The sequence below is a fragment of the Gopherus flavomarginatus genome, chromosome 1 (assembly GCF_025201925.1).
Source record: "Gopherus flavomarginatus isolate rGopFla2 chromosome 1, rGopFla2.mat.asm, whole genome shotgun sequence".
Lineage (NCBI taxonomy): Eukaryota > Metazoa > Chordata > Testudines > Testudinidae > Gopherus > Gopherus flavomarginatus.
The window spans coordinates 165,985,169-166,006,079 of NC_066617.1; the positions used below are offsets into that span (position 1 = coordinate 165,985,169).

Here is a 20,911-nt window from a genome sequence, read left to right on the forward strand (position 1 = left end):
TCCCAAAATAAAAGCCTCTTACTGGACATCTCCTCTGGTGTTTTTCCCTTCCCCAACCATCGGCCGCCATGACTGGCTACCTTCCTCCTGGCTTGAGAACAGCTCCTGGGTGTCTTCCTCCTCCTCAGCACCCTCGTTCCTGCTTTCCTCCTCCTCCTCCTGCCTTGTTGAACTGGGCTCTGAAGTGTCCATGGTGGTCTTCGGAGTGGAGGTCCCTAAGTATTGCGTCCAGCTCTTTGTAGAAATGGCATGTCGTGGGGGCAGCACCAGAGCTACTGTTTGCCTCATGGGCTTTGTAGTAGGCGTTCCACAGCTCTTTCACTTTAACTCTGCACTGCAGTGCCTCCCAGTCATGGCCCATTTCCGTCATGTCCCTTGATATCTGTCTGAAGGTATCGTAATTCCTGAGGCTGGAGAGCAGCTGGGACTGGACAGCTTCCTTCCCCCAAACACTGATGAGGTCCAGCACCTCGCCATTGCTTCATACGGGGGATCGCCTGGCATATGGAGGCATGGTCACTTGTAAAAATTCCTTGAGAGCACTCCACGCCTGGCTGAGCAAACAGGAAGGGGATTTTCAAAATTCCAAGAGAATTTAAAGGGCAGATCTGACCACTGGTCACCTGAGGGCAGTGCAGTAGGGTTCAAAGTGATGGCCAGAGTGGCTAGAACAGGCATTGTGGGACACTTCTGGAGGTCAATGGGAGTGCATTAACAGACCAGGCATCCACACTGGCACTGCGGCGCTCCAGTGGGGGCACATCAAACATTATTCCACTCGCCAAGGTGGAGTACCAGGAGCGCTCTAGATGCGGAGTCAAAGCGCTCTACATGCCTTGCCAGTGTGGATGCGTAGTGAGAGCGCACAGGGCTGCTTTAGTCTGCTCTTAACTCGCAAGTGTAGCCATGACCTAAGATGAGAAGGTCCTAATGTTAAGACTCTGTGCTCTACCTTTGACATAAGGTCTTGGAACACTGGGCAAATTCAAGACTGGAAGAAAACTGATATTTTGCCAATAATTGAAAAGTGTAAAAGAGATGCCTGGGTAGTTATGGACCTGTTAGTTTGACAATGATAACGGGTAAGATAATGGAGCACCTGATACTGGATTTGATTAATAAAGAATTAAAGGAGTGTAATGTAATTTAATACCAATCAATGCAGAGTTAAGGAAAATAGATCTTTTCACTTATATATTTTTTTCAATGAGATTAGAAGTTTGGTTGATAAAGGTAATATTGTTAATGTAACATACTTAAACTTCTAGGATTGGCAGTGGCCCGTGCCAGGTGCTTCAGAGGGAATGAACAGAACAGAGAATCATCAAGTGATCTGTAAGGCATTTGACTTGATAAAAGTGCATATTAGAACAACAATAAAATAACATGGCCCACAGTAAATGGATTGAAAACTAGCTGCCTGATAGGTCTCAAAATGTAATTGTAAATGGAGAACTATAGTCAAGTGCGTGTGTTTCTAGCGGGGTCCCTCAAGGGGCAGTTTTTGGTCCTATACTATTTAACCTATTTATCAATGACCTGGAAGAGAAATTCAAATAATCACTGATCAAGTTTAGAGATGACACAAAAAGTGGGAGAGACAGCAACAAGTGTCCGTAGGTTCAGACTCCAGCACTGGGAGTATGGAAAGTTTTCCCAGCCTGGATCAGGTGGGTTCCACAAATAAGGGAAATTCCACTCCCAGTGCCCATGAATCTGTTCCTTGAAAGTATCCCCCAGATTAAACTAGTTCGCCTGTTTTTTCATACTCTGTACCCTTCTTATGTCCACGCAGTGTAGTTCCTGCCCCCTCCAAAAACTTCCACCCGGCCCATCTCTGTCCAGCTGGAACCCACCATAAATTTCTTGATAATCCCTTACCTCAGCTGGCTCTGTTGCAGATTTTTCCCTCTAGGATGGTAGGACAATCTGTAACACAACGTGGATGGTTTTTTGCAGTGAGTCAAAGTGAAAAGGGCAATTAGAGAAATTTCAAAAGAAGCTTTTGTCTGTTTCATACCCCAATTAAACGGAGCCAGCCATTGTGACTACTTGCTGGATGCCAAACACCAGCTAAATTCCTCCTTTGGAAAATCACCTTGCTTATGAAAATGAAGGCAGGTTGAGGGTTCCGCAGATCATGTCCAACGACAACACCGTCACCCCGAGCACCAGGGGCTTGCTGGAGAGGACCCTGAAGGCCGCCATCCACTTGCTGTACATGGAAACCCTGAAGCGTAAACTGGACTAGGGTAAAGCCTTTGAGTTGACCAGCAAGTGGGATGCCAGCAACCACTTCCTCACCGAGAGTGGCTTCACCCTTTTCACCGACTGGCAGTTCATCCACCGTGTCAGCTCAATTGCTTCCTGCTCAACGGAGCCATCCGCCATTGGAACGGAGACAAGTGTTGCAGGAAGTGGGGCTACTCCAACGAGACCCTTCCCCACATCCTGTTCAGCTGCAAACCCCACTCCAGAGCCTGGCAGCTGCACCATAACACCATCCAGAACCGCCTGGGGAAAGCCATCGCACCACGCCTGGGGAAGATCTCCCTGAACTGCGCCATCCCTGGTACCAACAGCCAGCTATGACCTGATGTCATCACCTACGAGGCCCAGAAAAAGATCATCCTTGTCAACGTCACGGTCTCCTTTGAGAACAGAACCCCGACATTTTGCGAAGCCCCAGCTCGTAAGATGTCCCCCTGGCCGACACTCTGAGAGTGAAAGGCTACAAGGTGCAGATGGATGCCCTGATTGTTGGAGCCCTGGGCAGCTGGGACCCCTGTAATGAACGTGTGCTGCGGACCTGTGGGATCGGTCGATGCTATTCATGGCTCGTGCGGCGCCTCGTGGTCTCAGATACCATCAGATGGTCCAGGGACATCTACATTGAACACATCACTGGCCATTGACAGTACCAGGAGGCGTGAGCCAGAGCTACGTTGTTCTTTCCCTACGAGAGAGGGACCGAGAGACTTTCTCCGTTGGATCATATGAACTGGAACCATAAACTCCCTGAACACTAAATCTCACCAAATGAGGGTCAATCCATCCTCATCATCCTATCCACTTATTATACTCCACACCTGAAAGTAGCCACTTTAGGAACTTCATACCGTCATATCTCAATGTCTGTACTTTGACCCATCAACTTTTTACCTCCAATTGGGGATATTGCAGATTATATATTCCTTACGTCACCCGATATTAAACCAAGCTTTGTCCCCTCGATAATCTGTATGTTGTTCCCTGATAACCAGAAACTTCTATGCTTAAACTCTGTACCGTTCACTTTTTTATAACATCACCTTAATAAAAAATGTTAAATCTGTTCTTATCAAAATAAATAAATAAATTTACACTTAGCCTTGCATTCTTCACAAGGTGTTTTGAGTCCAAGGATATGGCAGTCTGGGGTGAGTTACTGGCTTCAGAAGCAGCTTGGAGTAGGGAAGTGCAAGTATGCATAAAACAGATGCTGATGCAGAAGTCTCCCTAAAGCCTTGGGACAAAATGAAACCATGATGGTGTTTTGTCTGTGCAGGGCCCAGCTGGAGGTGCTTTTCCTTCCCTTATCTGAACTGGCTGGCACCTGGCAGGCTGTGCTGATGGGGAGCAGAATGGTTATGTTGACTCTATAAACACTATACCGTTTCAGTCCCTATTGTGATACCAACCCTATCCTGAAATAAAAGCAGGCCAGCCTTCAGATACTAAAAACAACTTGCTGACCCTCCTGGAGTGCCCCCAATGTACTGTGCAGCAATGGACAGCTAAGCTGCTGGCTACAAGAGCAGGTGAAATGCAGAATAACAAGATGCCAATCTTGTCATCTACCACCATCCCCTGCTGAACACCAATGGTGGAGAATAAGTACTGGGGAAAATACCCGTTGCTAAGAAAATTCCAGCTCCCCCACTCCCTGCTTCCGAAGCATTGTGCTCTGTTCCTGGAGAAATAAATGGAAAAAGTCTGCTGCAGAAAGCTCACTCACTGTAGGGAAGTACATGCTGTTTTTAATGGAGGCAGTGTCTGTTGGAATGCTCATTCAGCTAGTGTGCCAGCAACAGGAGGTTTCAGCTTCCACAAAGCAAACAAACAAAACCACCTCTGCCCCTATCATTCAGATGGATTGGACAGGAATACCCATACATTATAAATTCTGTCCAGATCACTGGATCCAACACAGGGGAAACTTTTTTTTTTTTTTTTTTTTTTTTTTAACACTTCTAATAGGAGCACGTTTGTTGCACCACACCATCAGGAAGCCAACGATACCTTTTTCACACTAGAATCTCAGTGTGGGCAGTCGTGGTTTAGTGTGGAACTCCACGAACAGGGAAATCTCCAAAGCAGATTTATAATGACTTGCTCATTTAGAAATGTTATATAAGTAAGTTGAACTAAGACATTATTAAACGGATCATACACAGCTGGAGAGCAAAACATTGTCCTATTTTCAAAACCAGGAAATGGAGTTTTAATTCAGAGATGTTTCATGATGATATTAAATTAATTTCCCAGCCTCATTTAAACATATGATTTATGTTTAAATGAGGCTCTGTCTCTTGCTAAATCGATGTCAGAATGGCACTGAAAGCAAGGAAAGATGGCAAAAAAGAGGAAGAGTTCAGGACTTGGTAAATGTAATAAAATAAGATTAGCAAGCTCAGGCCCAACCACAATTCTTTCATGTAATGCCTAAGGCCTGGTCTACACTACGCGTTTAAACCGATTTTAGCAGCGTTAAACTGATTTAACGCTGTACCCGTCCACACTACGAGGCCCTTTATATTGATATAAAGGGCTCTTTAAATCGGTTTCTGTACTTCTCCCCGATGAGAGGAGTAGTGCTAAAATCGGTATTACCATATTGGATTAGGGTTAGTGTGGCCGCAAATCGACGGTATTGGCCTCAGGGCGGTATCCCACAGTGCACCACTGTGACCACTCTGGACAGCAATCTCAGCTCGGATGCAGTGGCCAGGTAAACAGGAAAAGCCCCGCGAAATTTTGATTTTCATTTCCTGTTTGCCCAGCCTGGAGCTCTGATCAGCACGGGTGGCAATGCAGTCCCAAATCCAAACAGAGCTCCAGCATGGACCATATGGGAGATACTGGATCTGACCGCTGTATGGGGAGACAGATCTGTTCTATCAGAGCTCCTTTACAGAAGACGAAATGCCAAAGCGTTTGAAAAAAAATGTATAGGCTACACAGTGCTGCATGACAAGCGCAACGGGAAACCAGAGACTCAAATGGATGCTCATGGAGGGAGGGAGGGGGTACTGAGGACTCCAGCTATCCCACAGTCCACAGCAGTCTCTGAAAAGTATTTGCATTCTTGGCTGAGCTCCCAATGCCTGTATGTTCAAATACATTGTCCGGCATGGTTCAGGGAATAACTAATCAATTTACTCCCCCCCCCCATGAAAGAAAAGGGAAAGAAATCGTTTCTTGACTTCTTTCAATGTCACCCTATGTCTACTGAATGCTGCTGGTAGACATGATGCTGCAGCAGTGAAGAGCAGTATCCGCTCCTCTCCCCTCCGTGGTGGCAGATTTTGCAGTAGGACTGGTAACCGTCCTTCTTATGAACCCGTGAGTGCTCCTGGCTGGCTTCAGGTGAGGCTGGCCGGGGGCGCCTGCGTGAAAATAGGAATGACTCCCAGTCATTTCCAGTAGATGGTACAGAACGGCTGGTGACCGTCTTCATCATAGCAACTGGGGGCTGAGCTTCAATCAGCCCCCTCCCTTTCATGTGAAAAGAAAAGATTCTGTACTGCCTGGACTATCATAGCAGTGGGATGCTGGGCTCCTCTCCCCTACACTGCTTAATGTCCTGCCTGGACTATCATAGCACCAGGAGGCTGCCTCCCCCTCATTTTATGTCACTAAAAACTCAGTGTTTCTTATTCCTGCATTCTTTTACTTCATGACACAAATGGGGGGGACACTGCCACGGTAACCCAGGAAGGTTGGGGGAGGAGGGAAGCAATGGGTGGGGTTGTTGCAGGGGCACCTCCTGTGAATGGCATGTAGCTCATCATTTCTGCGGGATCTGACGCAGAGCAGCTGTGCTCTCTGATACACTGCTTCTCTAGTACATTTGCCCCATATTCTAGGCAGGACTGACTCTATTTTTAGAAACCATAAAGGAGGGATTGACTCTGAGAGTCATTCCCAGTTTTGCTTTTGCGCCCCCGGCCGATCTCAGCCAGGGGCACCTATGATAGCAGCAGACAGCACAGAAGGACAGATAACCGTCATCTCATTGCCAAATTACACTGGCAGCAGATGGTACAGAACGACTGGTAACCATCTCTGCTATCATGCAAAAGCAAATGAATGCTGCTGTGTAGCACTGGAGTATCGCCTCTGTCCGTGGCATCCAGTACACATACGGTGACTGTAAAAAAAAAAAAGGCTGAACGGGCTCCATGGTTGCCGTGCTATGGCGTCTGCCAGGGCAATCCAGGGAAAAAGGGCGTGAAATGATTGTCTGCCGTTGCTTTCCCGGAGGAAGGAATGACTGACGACATTTACCCAGAACCACCTGCGACAATGATTTTTGCCCCATCAGCCACTGGGCTCTCAACCCAGAATTCTAAGGGGCAGGGGAGACTGCGGGAACTATGGGATAGCTATGGAATAGCTACCAAGAGTGCAACGCTCCGGAAGTCGACGCTAGCCTCGGACCATGGACGCACACCGCTGAATTAATGTGCTTAGTGTGGCCGCGTGCACTCGACTTTATACAATCTGTTTTATAAAACCAGTTTATGTAAAATTGGAATAATCCCGTAGCGTAGACGTACCCTAAGACAGTGTTTCTTTCCTGAAAAAGAGTAGAGATACCAAACTGTGCAAAGATATTTTGGAACAGATAGCAAAAAATAGAAAGTCAGAAATAATGCAATGCACTAACTGAGCATTATAAATATATTTTTAAACCCACTCTACTTGATATGTGTATTGGCAGTTTATGAAGTTCTTTTTAAACATTAAACACAGGCAGTGCTAATTCCAGGACTTATCTTAATGAGCAGGAGGCCCACCAGAAATGTACTGCAGTGCCAACTAGAGGAAAACAATATAAGGTTTTGTATTACAGCATTGCTACCTGAAGCAGTCAAAAATCATGAGTTGTGTGTCCCCCCCCCCCCCGCCACAAATTACCAGATTGGCTTAAATATCCATGAGATTTAAAAAAGGGGGGGGGAGTTTAATTTTGTTTTATGCCACTGGCTTTTGAACTTTTAGGTTGCCCTCACGCCACATTTTCAACTTTTTTCCACAACCATGGGGGCTGGAAACTTACTTTGTTTTATTGAAAGCTGAGATTCTCATGCCATCTCTTAATTGCTGCAGTGAGGATTTAAAGCAAAACACCAAATATCACAAGACTTGCGATTAAATTGCAAAAGTTTGCAACACTGGTATTATTTATTTAAATTGCACCCAAAATCTGCTTTATAGAACTAATAAGGTAGAAGGCACAAGGAAGAAGCCCCTGTGAGCCCCTAAGGGCTTGTCTTAACGTACAGCGCAACAGTGGCGCAACTGCACGGGTGCAGCTGTAACACTTTAGTGAAGATGTTACTACACCAGCAGAAGAGCTTCTCCCATTAGTGTAGTTCAGTTGTTCTCAAACTTTAGTGACCTGAGTACCCCTATTTTGATTTAAATGTTTTCATGGACCTCCAAGCCTCGCACTCAGCCACAGGCCCAAGCCCCGCACTCAGCCACAGGCCCCAACCCCACTCCACCCCACTCCACCCCTTTCCTCAAGTCCCCACCCCTACCCCATCTCTTCGCGTCCCAGCACCCAGGAGACATACGGTGACAGTGAACTGAGTGGGCTCCATGCTTGCCGTGGTATGTCGTTTGCACAGGTAACCCAGGAAAAAAGGCGAGAAACTATTTTTTTGCCGTTGCTTTCACGGAGGGAGAGGAGCCTGACGACATGTACCCAGAACCACACGCAACAATGTTTTTGCCCCATCAGGCATTGGGAGCTCAACCTAGAATTCCAATGGGTGGCGGAGACTGCAGGAACTGTGGGATAGCTACCCACAGTGCAATGCTCCAAAAGTCGACGCTAACCTCGGTACTGTGGACACACACTACTGACTTAATGTTCTTAGTGGGGACACACACAATCAACTGTATCAAATCGATTTCTAAAAAATCGACTTCTATTAAATCGACCTAATTTTGTAGTGTAGGCATACCCTTAGACGTGATGTGATGAGTAAAGGTATCAGGTAGTAGGGAGCAGAGGAAGTGTTGAGGAAGGAAAAGAATGGCCACATCACATGCATCCAATGAAGTGGGTATTCACCCACGACAGCTCATGCTCCAATACGTCTGTTAGTCTATAAGGTGCCACAGGACTCTCTGCTGCTTTTACAGATCCAGACTAACACGGCTACCCCTCTTATACTTCACATCGTTACTCAGTTTAGGCTTTGTAGCTGCTGCTACACACACTTATTAGACAATGGAGTGACGACACCATCGTTGTAAGTTATCGTTATGAGAGTGCTTGATAGGGCACACAACTTATGTGAAGTTGTTGCACCCTGCCCTCAGGCACTGTAATTATTGACATAGAAGAGTAAAGGCTAATTCCAAATGAAAATATGGCCCCAGCAGGGATGCTGCTTCCCTATCCCAAGGAAAAATGTTGGCCAAGAAGTTTACAAATACACCTATCCTGACTATGTCTGTATTTGAAGCCAATGGGAGCAGGTTAAGGCCCTTATGTTCAGAGTGTACGTAGAGCAATCTTGGATATTTGGTAATCTGGATACTTTGTCACATGAATATGTGGAAGGCTTTCCAAATGTTGTAATAGAATCTGCTAGCTGAGTTTTCCTACATTTACCCTCGGTAGTAGAGGATGTAAATTTGCAAAGATTTATTTAGGCTTCTTATTAGAAATTCCCATGGTTCTCTCTTTACTTCAAAACCGCATATCCAGTTACAGAAAATTATTCAGCAAAGGACTGTAAACAACTAATACAAAGAATATCTGGCCTATCACATTTCTTTTCCTTTTCTTGTAAGTATTTTTTTAAGTACTTATGAAAGTTTGAACAGAACTATTTAAGCCCTCTACTAACAACGAATGAGTAAGGCAGATTGAACTCCCTTGACCTAGAGATATCATGGGCCATTTTATCCTTGGCCTCTTCACTGAGACTGTTAATTATGAATCCCTTTTTTTGTGTGTTGTGGCTATTTGTCTGATGGTTTCATCCCAGTTTCTTATCAACTCATTTCACATTAGCCATCAAATAGCCAGTTCTCCAGCTTATAGCACTTCTAAATACTTAGGTCTTAGTCCTGCTTTTGAGATACCTGGGCATATATTCATATGTTTCTATGTAGCAGATAAACATGGTGTATTATAGGTAGCTAGGGGTAAGTGTGTGTGTGTGTACATGGCTATTAGTTGATTGAATATGGTATTTGGAAGTGTATTGGTATTTCTGAAGGCAGGATCATATTAGTTGAGAATGGTGTCTTCTGAAAGTGGGTAGGCAAAATTGATACACAGTGGTTCACTCTGATCCAGTTTGCAGCCACAAGTAAAGGTTATACTGACTAAAAATGTGGTGGGCAAAGCCAACTCTGTCTGCATACCTCTAGTGTCCTCAATGGATAAAACCCACTATTGGGAAAGAATAGTATGGTTTTCAGTGTAATACAAATGATCCCTGCTCCTATAGGGTCTCACTTGTAAGTTAATAGCAATGCTCCACTGATTGGAGCCTAGATCCTGACATCTTTTAATTCTGGTTCCATTTATCAAACCAGTCGGGGGGGTGGGGGGACAGGGACAGAATGACTTGAATTATGCAATGGATTTTTAAAGTCACATAAAAGAAAACTTTTTTTTTTTTTTTTGATGGGGAAGTAAAACCTGTAATTGTCAGTGTTAACCAAATGCAACCTAATTTCTTCAGCAAATGAGGCAAGGATCCTGTGGATAATAGCATAATTCACCACGCACACTCCTCACATCCTGTGGGAAAAACAGTATTTTAGCATGTGATTAAAGACTATCATAATGCATAATTCCTAAAGGGGCAAGGTTAAGGTTGCATGACCAACCTTTAATTCTGGCATTTTCTAACTTCCGAATGCTTCACTTTGCAACCTTGGCAATGGTCTTTTAACATAACTGTTCCATATGGAATTTGGTGTTGAAAATAAATGGAAAGCTAAACCCAGGGTTGTTAGTTCAATCCCTGAGGGGGCCCCTTAGGGATCTGGGGCAAAATCAGTACTTGGTTCTGCTAGTGAAGGCAGGAGGCTGGACTTGGTGACCTTTCAGGGTCCTTTCCAGTTCTATGAAATAGGTATATCTCCATGTATAAAATAGTGACGTTTTGTAATATGAATCTTTATGACTTCAAGAGTATAATGATTTGTGTTCTTTTGTTTAGTAAATTTCTTTGCAAGGGTAAAGGGATACTAAGTAGTTATTCAAAAACGTAGATATACATTATCCAGTGCTTAAAACCTAAACTGTTGAGAATTCAACTTTTTTTTCTATTTAGAATTCATTAGTTGTTCTAACAAAAGGAGCTCATTTGCCTCTCATTTGCACTGCTTTTACACTGTTGTTCTGACTCCACTAGGCCAGATCCTCAGCTGATATAAATTGGCATAGCTCCACTGAAGTCAACAAAATCAATGAAGTCAATGATTTGCTATGGCTGAAAATCTGACCCATTGTCTTCAACTGATTCACTCCTGATGTGCACTGATTGAAGTGGGAGGAGAATCAAGCCCTTAGTATTTGTTACTTACCAATGTATCATTGTATTCTGCTGTGTAGGTGGGTGAGTCAGAGAGTCTCTATTTTGATAGCTGTTTCTAACAAAACATTATGTGCCCATTTCCTTGCAAAAGAGTCCTCCCATACTTGACATTCTGTACTCAGACAGAGCACTGCTAACAAACAGACTATGCTGGTTATAATTTCCTTGCAGTTTTAGGGAAGGGCTTGTGGAAATCAGAGTTTCAGGGTATGTCTACACTGGAAACTTCAAAGCGCTGCCGTGGGAATGCTCCTGTGGGAGTGCTTTGAAGTGCAAGTGTGGTTGCGTGCGAGCGCTGGGAGAGAGCTGGTAATCCACCTCCCCGCGCTCGGAGCCTGTCTACACTAGCGCTTTAAAGCGCTCAGACTTGCTGCACTCAGCCAGCAAGTTAGAGCGCTATCAAATGTAAGTGTAGACAAGCCCTCACTTTGTAGCCCTAAAGTGAAAGACTGGACTATAGCAAAACGCATGTGGTCTGGATTAAGTTAAAGGTGTCGGGGAGTGTCATAGTATAATTCCCAATTCTGAACCGTAGCGTCCAAAATATGGGTACTAGCATGAATTCCCCTAAGCTTAATTTCCAGCTTAGATTTGATAAGCTGCCACCAATCAGGACTTAGAGTAGAGTGCCTGATAGACTCTGGTCTCCCCCAAAACCTTCCCTGGGGTCCCCCAAGACCCAAATTCCGTGAGTCTCACAACAAAGGGGAATAAACCATTTCCCTTCCTCCTCCTGCCCTCCAGGTGTTCCCTCCCTGGGCTCCTGGAGAGATATATAGATTCAAGCTCCATGAATCTAAACCAAGGGATTCCCCCTTCTCCTTTCTTCCTCCCAGATCTTTCCCACCCTGGGTACACTAGGAGATCACCGTGATTCAAACTTCTTGCATCACAACACAGAGAAATCAGGTGGGTTCCCCCCCCCTTTCTCTCCCCCTCCCTTCTCCTTCCCTGTTAAGTACAGACTCAATTCCCTTGAGCCTCAACAAGGGGAAAAATCAGACAGGTCTTAAAAGCAAAACTTTTAATAAAAGAAAAAAAGAAGAAAGAAAAATCACTGTAAATTCAAGATGGAATATTACAGGGTCTGTCAGCTTATAGAAACTGGAGAAAAAAGCCTCCTCCAGCAAAAATACAATTTAAAATACTTTTAGTCAAATACACATTAGACCCCTACCAGCCAGATACACATTTGCACATAAAGCAAAAACAATCAAAAAGACTAAACCGCCTTTCTACCTTTTGTACTTACTAAACTGGAATAGAAGATTAGAGAGCCTGTAGATACGTGTGGTCACTCTGAGAGCCCAGAGAGAACAAAGCAAAACCCAAAAAACACAAACAAAGGCTTCCCTCCACCGGGATTTGAAAGTATCCTGTCTCCTGATTGGTCCCCTGGTCAGGTGGTTGGTTCCAAGCCTGCAATCAGATTGACGAGGAAGGGTCTTGAACTCAATGGGTCTCTGAGCAGGTGCATGGATCCTCCCTCAGGATCAAAGCCTATATGTACTGTAATACTTTTTTCTGCTTTCTGTGTGTTTTCATGCTGCAGTAATCTGGATATGGCAAGAGGACGTAGTAGTATAATGCATTAGTGTCATACGTTTTCACCTTTTTTATGTTTGTTATGAGTCAGGGAGACGTTGTCATAACCTTAGTCCCAGATTTGGACCTTAGCGTCCAAAATATGGGGGTTAGCATGAAAACCTCCAAGCTTAGTTACCAGCTTGGACCTGGTACCTGCTGCCACCACCCAAAAAATTAGAGTGTTTTGGGGCACTCTGGTCCCTCTGAAAAACCTTCCCTGGGGACCCCAAGACCCAAATCCCTTGAGTCTCACAACAAAGGGAAATAATCCTTTTTCCCTTCCCCCCTCCAGGTGCTCCTGGAGAGATACACAGACACAAGCTCTGTGAAACTACACAGAGTGACTCCCCCTCTCCGTTCCCAATCCTGGAAACCAAAAGCACTTTCCTATTCCCCCAGAGGGAATGCAAAATCAGGCTAGCAAATCCAACACACAGATCTCCCCTGATTTCTTCCTCCCACCAATTCCCTGGTGAGTACAGACTCAACTTCCCTGAAGTAAAGAAAAACTCCAACAGGTCTTAAAAGAAAGCTTTATATAAAAAGAAAGAAAAATACATACAAATGGTCTCTCTGTATTAAGATGATACAATACAGGGTCAATTGCTTAAAAGAATATTGAATAAACAGCCTTATTCAAAAAGAATACAAATCAAAGCACTCCAGCACTTATATTCATGCAAATACCGAAGAAAAGAAACCATATAACTTACTATCTGATCTCTTTGTCCTTACACTTAGAAACAGAAGATTAGAAAGTAGAACTACTTCTCCAAAGCTCAGAGAAAGCAGGCAGACAGACAAAAGACTCAGACACAAACTTCCCTCCACCCAGAGTTGAAAAAATCCGGTTTTCTGATTGGTCCTCTGGTCAGGTGCTTCAGGTGAAAGAGACATTAACCCTTAGCTATCTGTTTATGACAGATGTAATTCAGGTGTCTTAAACTGCTAGGAAAAAACCCCAAAACCAACAAGCCTAATGATGCTTAAAACAAGCCACAACAGATGTTCCTAGAGTTACGAGGCCAAAGGCAGAGCAGTTTCAATTACCTGAGAAATATACCAATATGTGATATTGGTGTAACTGATTTCTATTACAGTATGGTTCATTAGCATTAAATCTCTTTTTAAAAAACAGAAGTAAAAAGCATGGGAGCCGCATATGCAGCATATTGTCCTACTAAGAACTGCTTTTCATAGTTGAGGGAAAAGTGAAAATAATAGAGTATATCTTTCTTTTGCAAATTTCTACATCATTTTGTGGCCAAACAGCTATTGTCAGAGAGTTAAGTGGCAGAGGACATGTTGATAGCTGTTGAAAGTGTAGTGTGGTAATTTAAAGGAAGAGTCATTTGAAACTCTCACTTCTCCTCTTCCACCACTTCCTTTGTCTGGCCCATCTGCTTTTCAATTTTGTTTTCTCAAACCACTTAATTAGGTGAAGACTTAAAAATAATAAATAAATAAGTTCATCTTTTCCTGCTGTTCCTCCCAAATTAAGTAGGTGCTTGAGTGCTCTCCTGAACTTGGACCTGCGTTTTCCTCCTACCTGTTTAAAATAATGAGTAGCATTCTTCTCTCCTCAGTGCAGTCCCTGTCATGAACTGATGGGAGTTAGTGGACGGCTGTGACATCGTTAAGAAGGCCTAAGAAGCCAATCGCAACATGCCTTTGGACATTCCATTGATCAAAGCCTGACTTTAATAAAATGTGATGGAGGAAAAGAAAAAGGCAGTATCAATTAAAAGTTAGCAATATGACAGGTAGGTTTCTGAGATCATATTTAGGCTTATTTCAATGCCATTAGCCAGTATATTTGTTTAACTATGCAAATCAATAAGTTTATACCGGGGTCGGCAACCTTTCAGAAGTGGTGTGCCGAGTCTTCATTTAGTTACTCTAATTTAAGATTTCGCGTGCCAGTAATACATTTTAACTTTTTTAGAAGGTCTCTTTCTGTAAGTCTATAATATATAACTAAACTATTGTTGTATATAAAGTAAATAAAGTTTTTAAACTGTTTTAAAAGCTTAATTTAAAATTAAATTAAAATGCAGAGCCCCCGGACCGGTGGCCAGCACCTGGGCAGTGTGAGTGTCACTGAAAATCAGCTCACGTGCTGCCTTCGGCCCATGTGCCATAGGTTGCCTTACCCCTGTTTTATACTATCCCAGTGGAATATTCATGTTTATAAGTGCAGAGGAACATAGCATTCAGTTGCTGCTACTGAGTTCTTGAATACCTAAACTTAAGGGACCCAGTAACCCTATTTACAGATTTTTAAGGTTCAAGGAACCATTTTGACTGAATTCAATGAAATTAATAGTGATGTTGACAGTTTGACTCATCCATCAAAATATGTTTGTGGAAATAAGTGTAAAACAAAAGTATTTCATCTTGTTGCATTTCAGGTCCGCTAGTCATGAAACGGATTCTGCTGGTGGTTTTATTGGCTGCTGCTGCTATGTATGTTATACTTCACTGCAGTCTGTGGAAGACAGATGTCTATTTGTAAGTTCAATTTCTGCTGGGCTGATGGTGGGATCCATGTTACAATAATTAGGGTACGTCTACACTGCCCGCCGGATCGGCAGGTAGTGATCGATCTATCAGGGATCTATTTATCGCGTGTAGTGTAGATGCAATAAATCGATCCCTGATCGCTCTCCCGTCAACTGCTGAACTCCAGCTCAGCAGGAGGCAGAAGCAAAGTCGACAGGGGAGCAGCGGCTGTTGATCCTGCGCTGCAATGACGCAAAGTAAGTGATTCTAAGTCGATCTAAGATACGTTGACTTCAGCTATGCTATTCTCGTAGCTGAAGTTGCGTCTCTTAGATCGATTTCCCGCCCCCCTCCACCGCCAGTGTAGACCAGGCCTTAGTGTCACAGCACCTAACTTTTAGCTCTCTTAGAAAATCACAAGAACAACACTGTGATCTACAAAGCTTGAGTTAAGCATCTAGGTGCCCTTTAGAATGAATGGGGGGAGATCCACAGAAGCCTGCACACTAGGTGTCGAGCTGCCTAAGTTAGCCAATGGGAGAAGTTGACCAGAAGGATGTGCTAAGCCCTGTCCCTCTCATGAAAGTAGGCACCTCCCTGCAGCCTGGACTTAGGTGACTATTTCTACTTGCACTCCATTAATGGGAACCCAGTATCTGGACTCAGGTGGCTTAGGTGATTTAATTGCTTCTTGCTGGAATGAGTTAGGTGCCTGCCTAGTTCCAAACAAAAGGGCCAGAGGAGAAGGTGGTGGTGCCCACCTAAAAACGTTTAGCCCAGTGGTTAAAGCACTTCCTGGGATGTGGGGCAGACAGGTAAAAAATTAATAATCTGAATAAGTGTATGTCAAGCTATATAACTTCTTAAATGTGTGTAGACATAGTGTATCCTCCTGGTTAGTATAAAGAAGTAACAAATTGGGTGACTGGGCAACAAAATGGCAGATGAAATTCAATGTCGATAAATGCAAAGTAATGCACATTGGAAAATATAATGCCAACTGTACGTATAAAATGATGGGGTCTAAATTAGCTGTTACCACTCAGGAAAGAGCTCTTGGAGTCATTGTGGATAGTTCTCTGAAAATATCCACTCACTGTGCAGCGGCAGTCAAAAAAGCAAACAGACTGTTGGGAATCATTAAGAAAGGGATAGATGATAAGACAGAAAATATCATATTGCGTCTATATGAATCCATGTTACGGCCACATCTTGAATACTGGGTGTAGATCTGGTCGCCCCAGCTCCAAAAAAGATATATTGGAATTGGAAAAGGTACAGAAAAGGGCAACAAATGATTAGAGATATGGAACAGCTTCCATATGAGGGGAGATTAATAAGACTGGAACTTTTCAGCTGGGAAAAGAGATAACTGAGGAGGCGACATGATTGAGATCTATAAAATCATGACTGTTGTGGAGAAAGTAAATAAGGGAGTGTTATTTACTCCTTCTCATAACACAAGAACTAGGAGTCACGAAATGAAATGAATAGGCAGCAGGTATAAAACAAACAAAAGGAAGTATTTCTTCATACAATGCGCAGTCAATCTGTGCCAGAGGATTTTGTGAAAGCCAAGACTATAATAGGGTTCAAAAAAGATCTAGGTAAGTTCATGGAGGATAGTTCTATCAGTGGCTATTAGCTAAAATGCGCAGGGATGCAAAACCATGCTATGAAGTGTCCCTTGCCTTTGTTTGCCAGAGGATGGGAATAGGCGACAGGGGATGGATCACTTGATTATCAGTTCTGTTCATTCCCTCTGAAACACGTGGCATTGGCCACTATCAGAAGATGGGATACTGGGCTAGATGGCCCTTGGTCAGACCCAGTATGGCTGTTCTTAAATTTAGTGTAAAGGCTCTATTTAGTTGTAAATCAAAAAAATGTTTTAATAGTTACCAACCAATGAAAATCAACCTTTAGTGGAAAATAACTAAAAAGTACACATGCAAAATAAGATTTAAAATCAATTCTTTTAATCAAGTTTCCGGCTTGTTGATTTAAAGCATGATTAAAACTGGTGATCTAAATCACTTTGACTTAAATCAATCCACCTTGATTTAAAGACACTTCCTTCTGAAAGATTAGATTTGATGGTCTTTAGTTTCCACCTGCCTTAAACACTAATGTGTGTCATTTTATGACATATAAGGCCAAATTGTCAAACCTGAAGAGCTGCCTATGTGTGAAAAACTCACACATGCATGTGTACAAACACCTCAGGTAACTGGATGCATGAGTTTATTGTGGAAGCAAGCACCTATAGTTAAGTTTCAAGCACAAATGTGAGCGTTTGCTCCAGACCTGTGGCTGCACATAGCCCTCCACTTCTTCTTAAGTCTGATCTGCAAAATGCTGTTCATGTGGTTTGTGCTATAAAACCATGAACTCAGCGTTTAAACAACCCAAACATACAGTAGTTCTCTTAGTTTGGTTTGTATTAGTGCTGTGTGGCAACTTGAAGTCAGAACATCATTTTGCAATTGATTATGCAGCTGTAAATGGGTGGTTTCGCCTGCCTGCTCCTAACGCAGCACACGCACAATAGATATTGCAGAAAGTGAACCCACTTTCATTCCTGGGCTTTGCCTTCTTAAATAAGACAGAAATGTGCTTACAAATGTAAACATTAGGCCCAGACTCACAAAGAGATTTAGTTGCCTCAGTTCCATTTTTAGGCAGCACTGTGATCCACAAAACCCACTCTCTGCTGCTGCCTAATCCTGTAGGCACCTAAACTCATTTGGTGCAAAAGTTTTGCAGTAAAAGTTCTCTAGACACCTATGTTTCTATCTCTGAGTATGCACACTGCTGCTTCACTCTAGGCATCCAGACACCTATCTCTCACTTAAACTCCAGCATGATCTACAAACAAGGGGAAGACAGGGGGAGGAGCACATATCTAGCTGGCCAGACTTGAACCGGTAAGCATGCTGAGAGACCACCTAGCTCTATACCAAACAATTCGGGGGAGGGGGAAAGGACCTCCCAGTCCAGTGGTTAGTTACTCACCCAAGATGTGGGAGGCCCCTGCTTCAAGTCCCCCCTCTGCCTGATAAAGAGGGGATTTGAACAGGGGTCTACTGCCTCTCAGGTGAGTATTCTAACCATTGGGCTGTGGACAATTCTGATGTGAATCTTCCCAATCTCTCCTGTTTGAAGTTGTGCCACTGTAAGGAAATAAATTAAATATTAATTGGGCTAGAGAGAGACACTGTGTAATCCAGTGGCTAGATCATTCACCTGAGAGATGGCAGATCCTTGTTCAAATCCCTTGTTTTTATCAGGTGATGGGGAGGGGCCAAGGGGGGAGGGAGGATTTGAACCAGGCATCTCCCACATTCTGGATGAATACTCTAAGCTAAAGGAAGAAAGGGAGAGCCTCCCCTCCCCCCATTTTACATGGACTTGGTCAGATGCCTTGTCATAAACAGATAGTTAAGGGTTAATAGAACATGAATACTTCATGTCTCTTTTGACTGTAAAGGGTTAACAAGTTCAGTAAGCCTGACTGTCACCTGACCAGAGGACCAATCAGGGGACAGGATACTTTCAAATCTTGAGGGAGGGAAGTTTGTGTGTGTGCTGTTAGTGTTTGGTTGTGGTTCACTCTGGGAGCTCAGAGGGACCAGACGTGCAACCAGGTTTCTCTCCAATCTCCCTGATACAGGCTCTTATGTGCTCAGAATAGTAAGTACTAGGTAGGTAAAGCGACTTAGGCTTATGTTGTTTTCTTTATTTGCAAATGTGTATTTGGCTGGAAGGAGTTCAAATTTGTATTTTGCTGAAAGGATTTTAATTTGTACTTGTATACTTAGGCTGGGAGGGTATTCCCAGTGTCTATAGCTGAAAGACCCTGTAACATATTCCATCTTAAATTTATAAAGATAATTTTTACTGTTTTTTTCTTTCTTAAATTAAAAGCTTTTCTTGTTTAAGAACCTGATTGTTTTTTTTTATTCTGGTGAGACTCCAGGGGACTGGGTCTGGATTCACCAGGGAATTGGTGGGGAGAAAGGAGGGAAGAGGGAGAGAGAGGTTAATTTCTCTCTGTGTCAGGATTACTTTCTCTCTCGGGAGAGTCTGGGAGGGGGAGAGATAAGGAGGGGGAAGGTGACTTTTCCTCTCTGTTTCAAGATTCAAGGAGTTTGAATCACAGTGATCTTCCAGGGTAACCCAGGGAGGGGAAGTCTGGGAGAGGCAACGGTGAGGGAAAGGGTTTACTTTCCTTGTGTTAAGATCCAGAGGGTCTGGGTCTTGGGGGTCCCCGGGCAAGTTTTTAGGGGGACCAGAGTGTACCAGGCACTGGAATTCCTGGTTGGTGGCAGCGCTACAAGAACTAAGCTGGTAATTGAGCTTAGAGGAATTCATGCTGGTACCCCATCTTTTGTACACTAAGGTTCAGAGTGGGGAATTATACCATGACATGCCTAACTTATTCTCTCAAGAAATGTCTTAGGCATGTAAGCCACCTAACTCCAGAAGAGGGTTTCATGATTGTTGATCACTAGCAGAGATAGGCGCCTCCCTGAAGCCTGAATTTAGTTGCCTATCTCCAGGAGAGGAGGAGGGCTAGGACACACCCTCTTGTCAGCATCTCCCATTGGCTATCTTAGGTGGCACCACGCCTAGCGTGTTGGCTTATGTGGAATGCATTCTAAGACACTTATCTCTCCCCATTCATTGTATAGGGAGCCAAGGTGCCTAGCTTTGATTTTGTGGATCCCAGTGGTGTTCCAGTGATTTTTTTTTCTAGACACCTAAAAGTTAGGCATTGCAATGCTCAGAATTGCAAACGCCTAAGCCTTTTTGTGTATCCAGGTCTTATTCCTCAAGCTTTATTCTGAATGGGCTGATTTCTCCATGCAGGATTTCCTCCTCCCCTCCTCGTGCTCTCTCTCTTCTCACAGAAGAACTCAGTATTTATGTTTTTAAGTAGAACTTGTAAGACCCCACCTGGTGTGGCTATCGGGGTGAGTCAGCAAGAGAATGAGTCAGTTCTGTATCTCCTCACAGGGCCCTAACACCTGACCTCCAGTTGTAACAGCTTTAAGAACTACTAGGTAATGAAGATAAGTATCTTGGAGCAGCACTGAATGATAAAAGCCTTACCAGTAAGAAGCATAGTATTAAGTAGTAAAATTAATATGAAAGCAACCAGAAGATTTACTTGCAAACCTTTATTAGGTCCTACATTTGTATTTTATTCGTTGGTGGGATCTATAGACATTAGTAGAACTAAGAAAATCAATGTATTGAGCTTGATTGTCAAAGTGTCCCACCCTGTTACTGCCGCCTGCTGTAGTTGCCTGTTCAATTCATATTAATTCTTTAATATTCTTTTCTTTTAGACTGCCGCCTACAGCTACACAAAGAAAATCTGGACTAGAAAATTGTTCATCGGCGCCACCATTTGAGTCTTTATGGATGTAAGTCCAAACTGTGGGTGGAATGTGCTAACTGAAGAGAGATTTTAGTTATCAACACATTTTGACCATTAATATTTTTCATCTTAACTACCAGATCAGATGTGACTCTCAGGGTCAGTTTCCTAAGTACGCAGGAGCTGCTTTGTGCCACTCTGTCAACACAAAGCAGCTGTGTGATCAGTTTACATTACTAGAGTAGCACAAAGCAGCCAGAGCATACTTATGAATCTGTAGTGAATAAATCATTATATTTAATTATTTAATAATAGTGAATTTATTTCCATAATGGAGTCACACAATATAACAGCCTTTCATGCTTGTACAGTAAATAAAGCCTTTGTCTCTAGAACGCAATCACTCAGGGGCTTCATCTGATTTTTCAGTGATCTGTGCTTCCATAGTTGCTTTTTGCATCTCTAAAAATCAAGCTGTTAAACTGTAAACCCATCACACTCCAATCAGTAGGCTAGAGCAGCGGGTCCGATTCTACCTTCACTGAAGGTGGTGGGGTTGCATGGCTATAACTGCGGACAGAATTTTACTCGAGATGTT

The 20,911-nt window shown here is 43.4% G+C and overlaps 1 protein-coding gene across 6 annotated transcripts in view; it reads left to right on the forward strand.

Moving 5' to 3' along the window:
- ST3GAL6 (ST3 beta-galactoside alpha-2,3-sialyltransferase 6) overlaps positions 1–20,911 on the forward strand; it is a 78,364-nt gene that overhangs the window by 24,128 nt on the left and 33,325 nt on the right. For 3 of the 6 annotated variants that reach the window (XM_050960477.1, XM_050960505.1, XM_050960495.1), the window contains 4 exons: positions 14,012–14,188; positions 14,837–14,936; positions 17,756–17,854; positions 20,282–20,359. In XM_050960477.1, coding sequence (XP_050816434.1) covers positions 14,182–14,188; positions 14,837–14,936; positions 17,756–17,854; positions 20,282–20,359 — 284 coding nt within the window. In that variant the 5' untranslated portion in view covers positions 14,012–14,181. Of the gene's footprint in view, positions 1–14,011; positions 14,189–14,836; positions 14,937–17,755; positions 17,855–19,946; positions 19,994–20,281; positions 20,360–20,911 lie in introns of those variants that run through there. The other 3 variants (XM_050960485.1, XM_050960514.1, XM_050960521.1) reach the window with 3 other exon arrangements.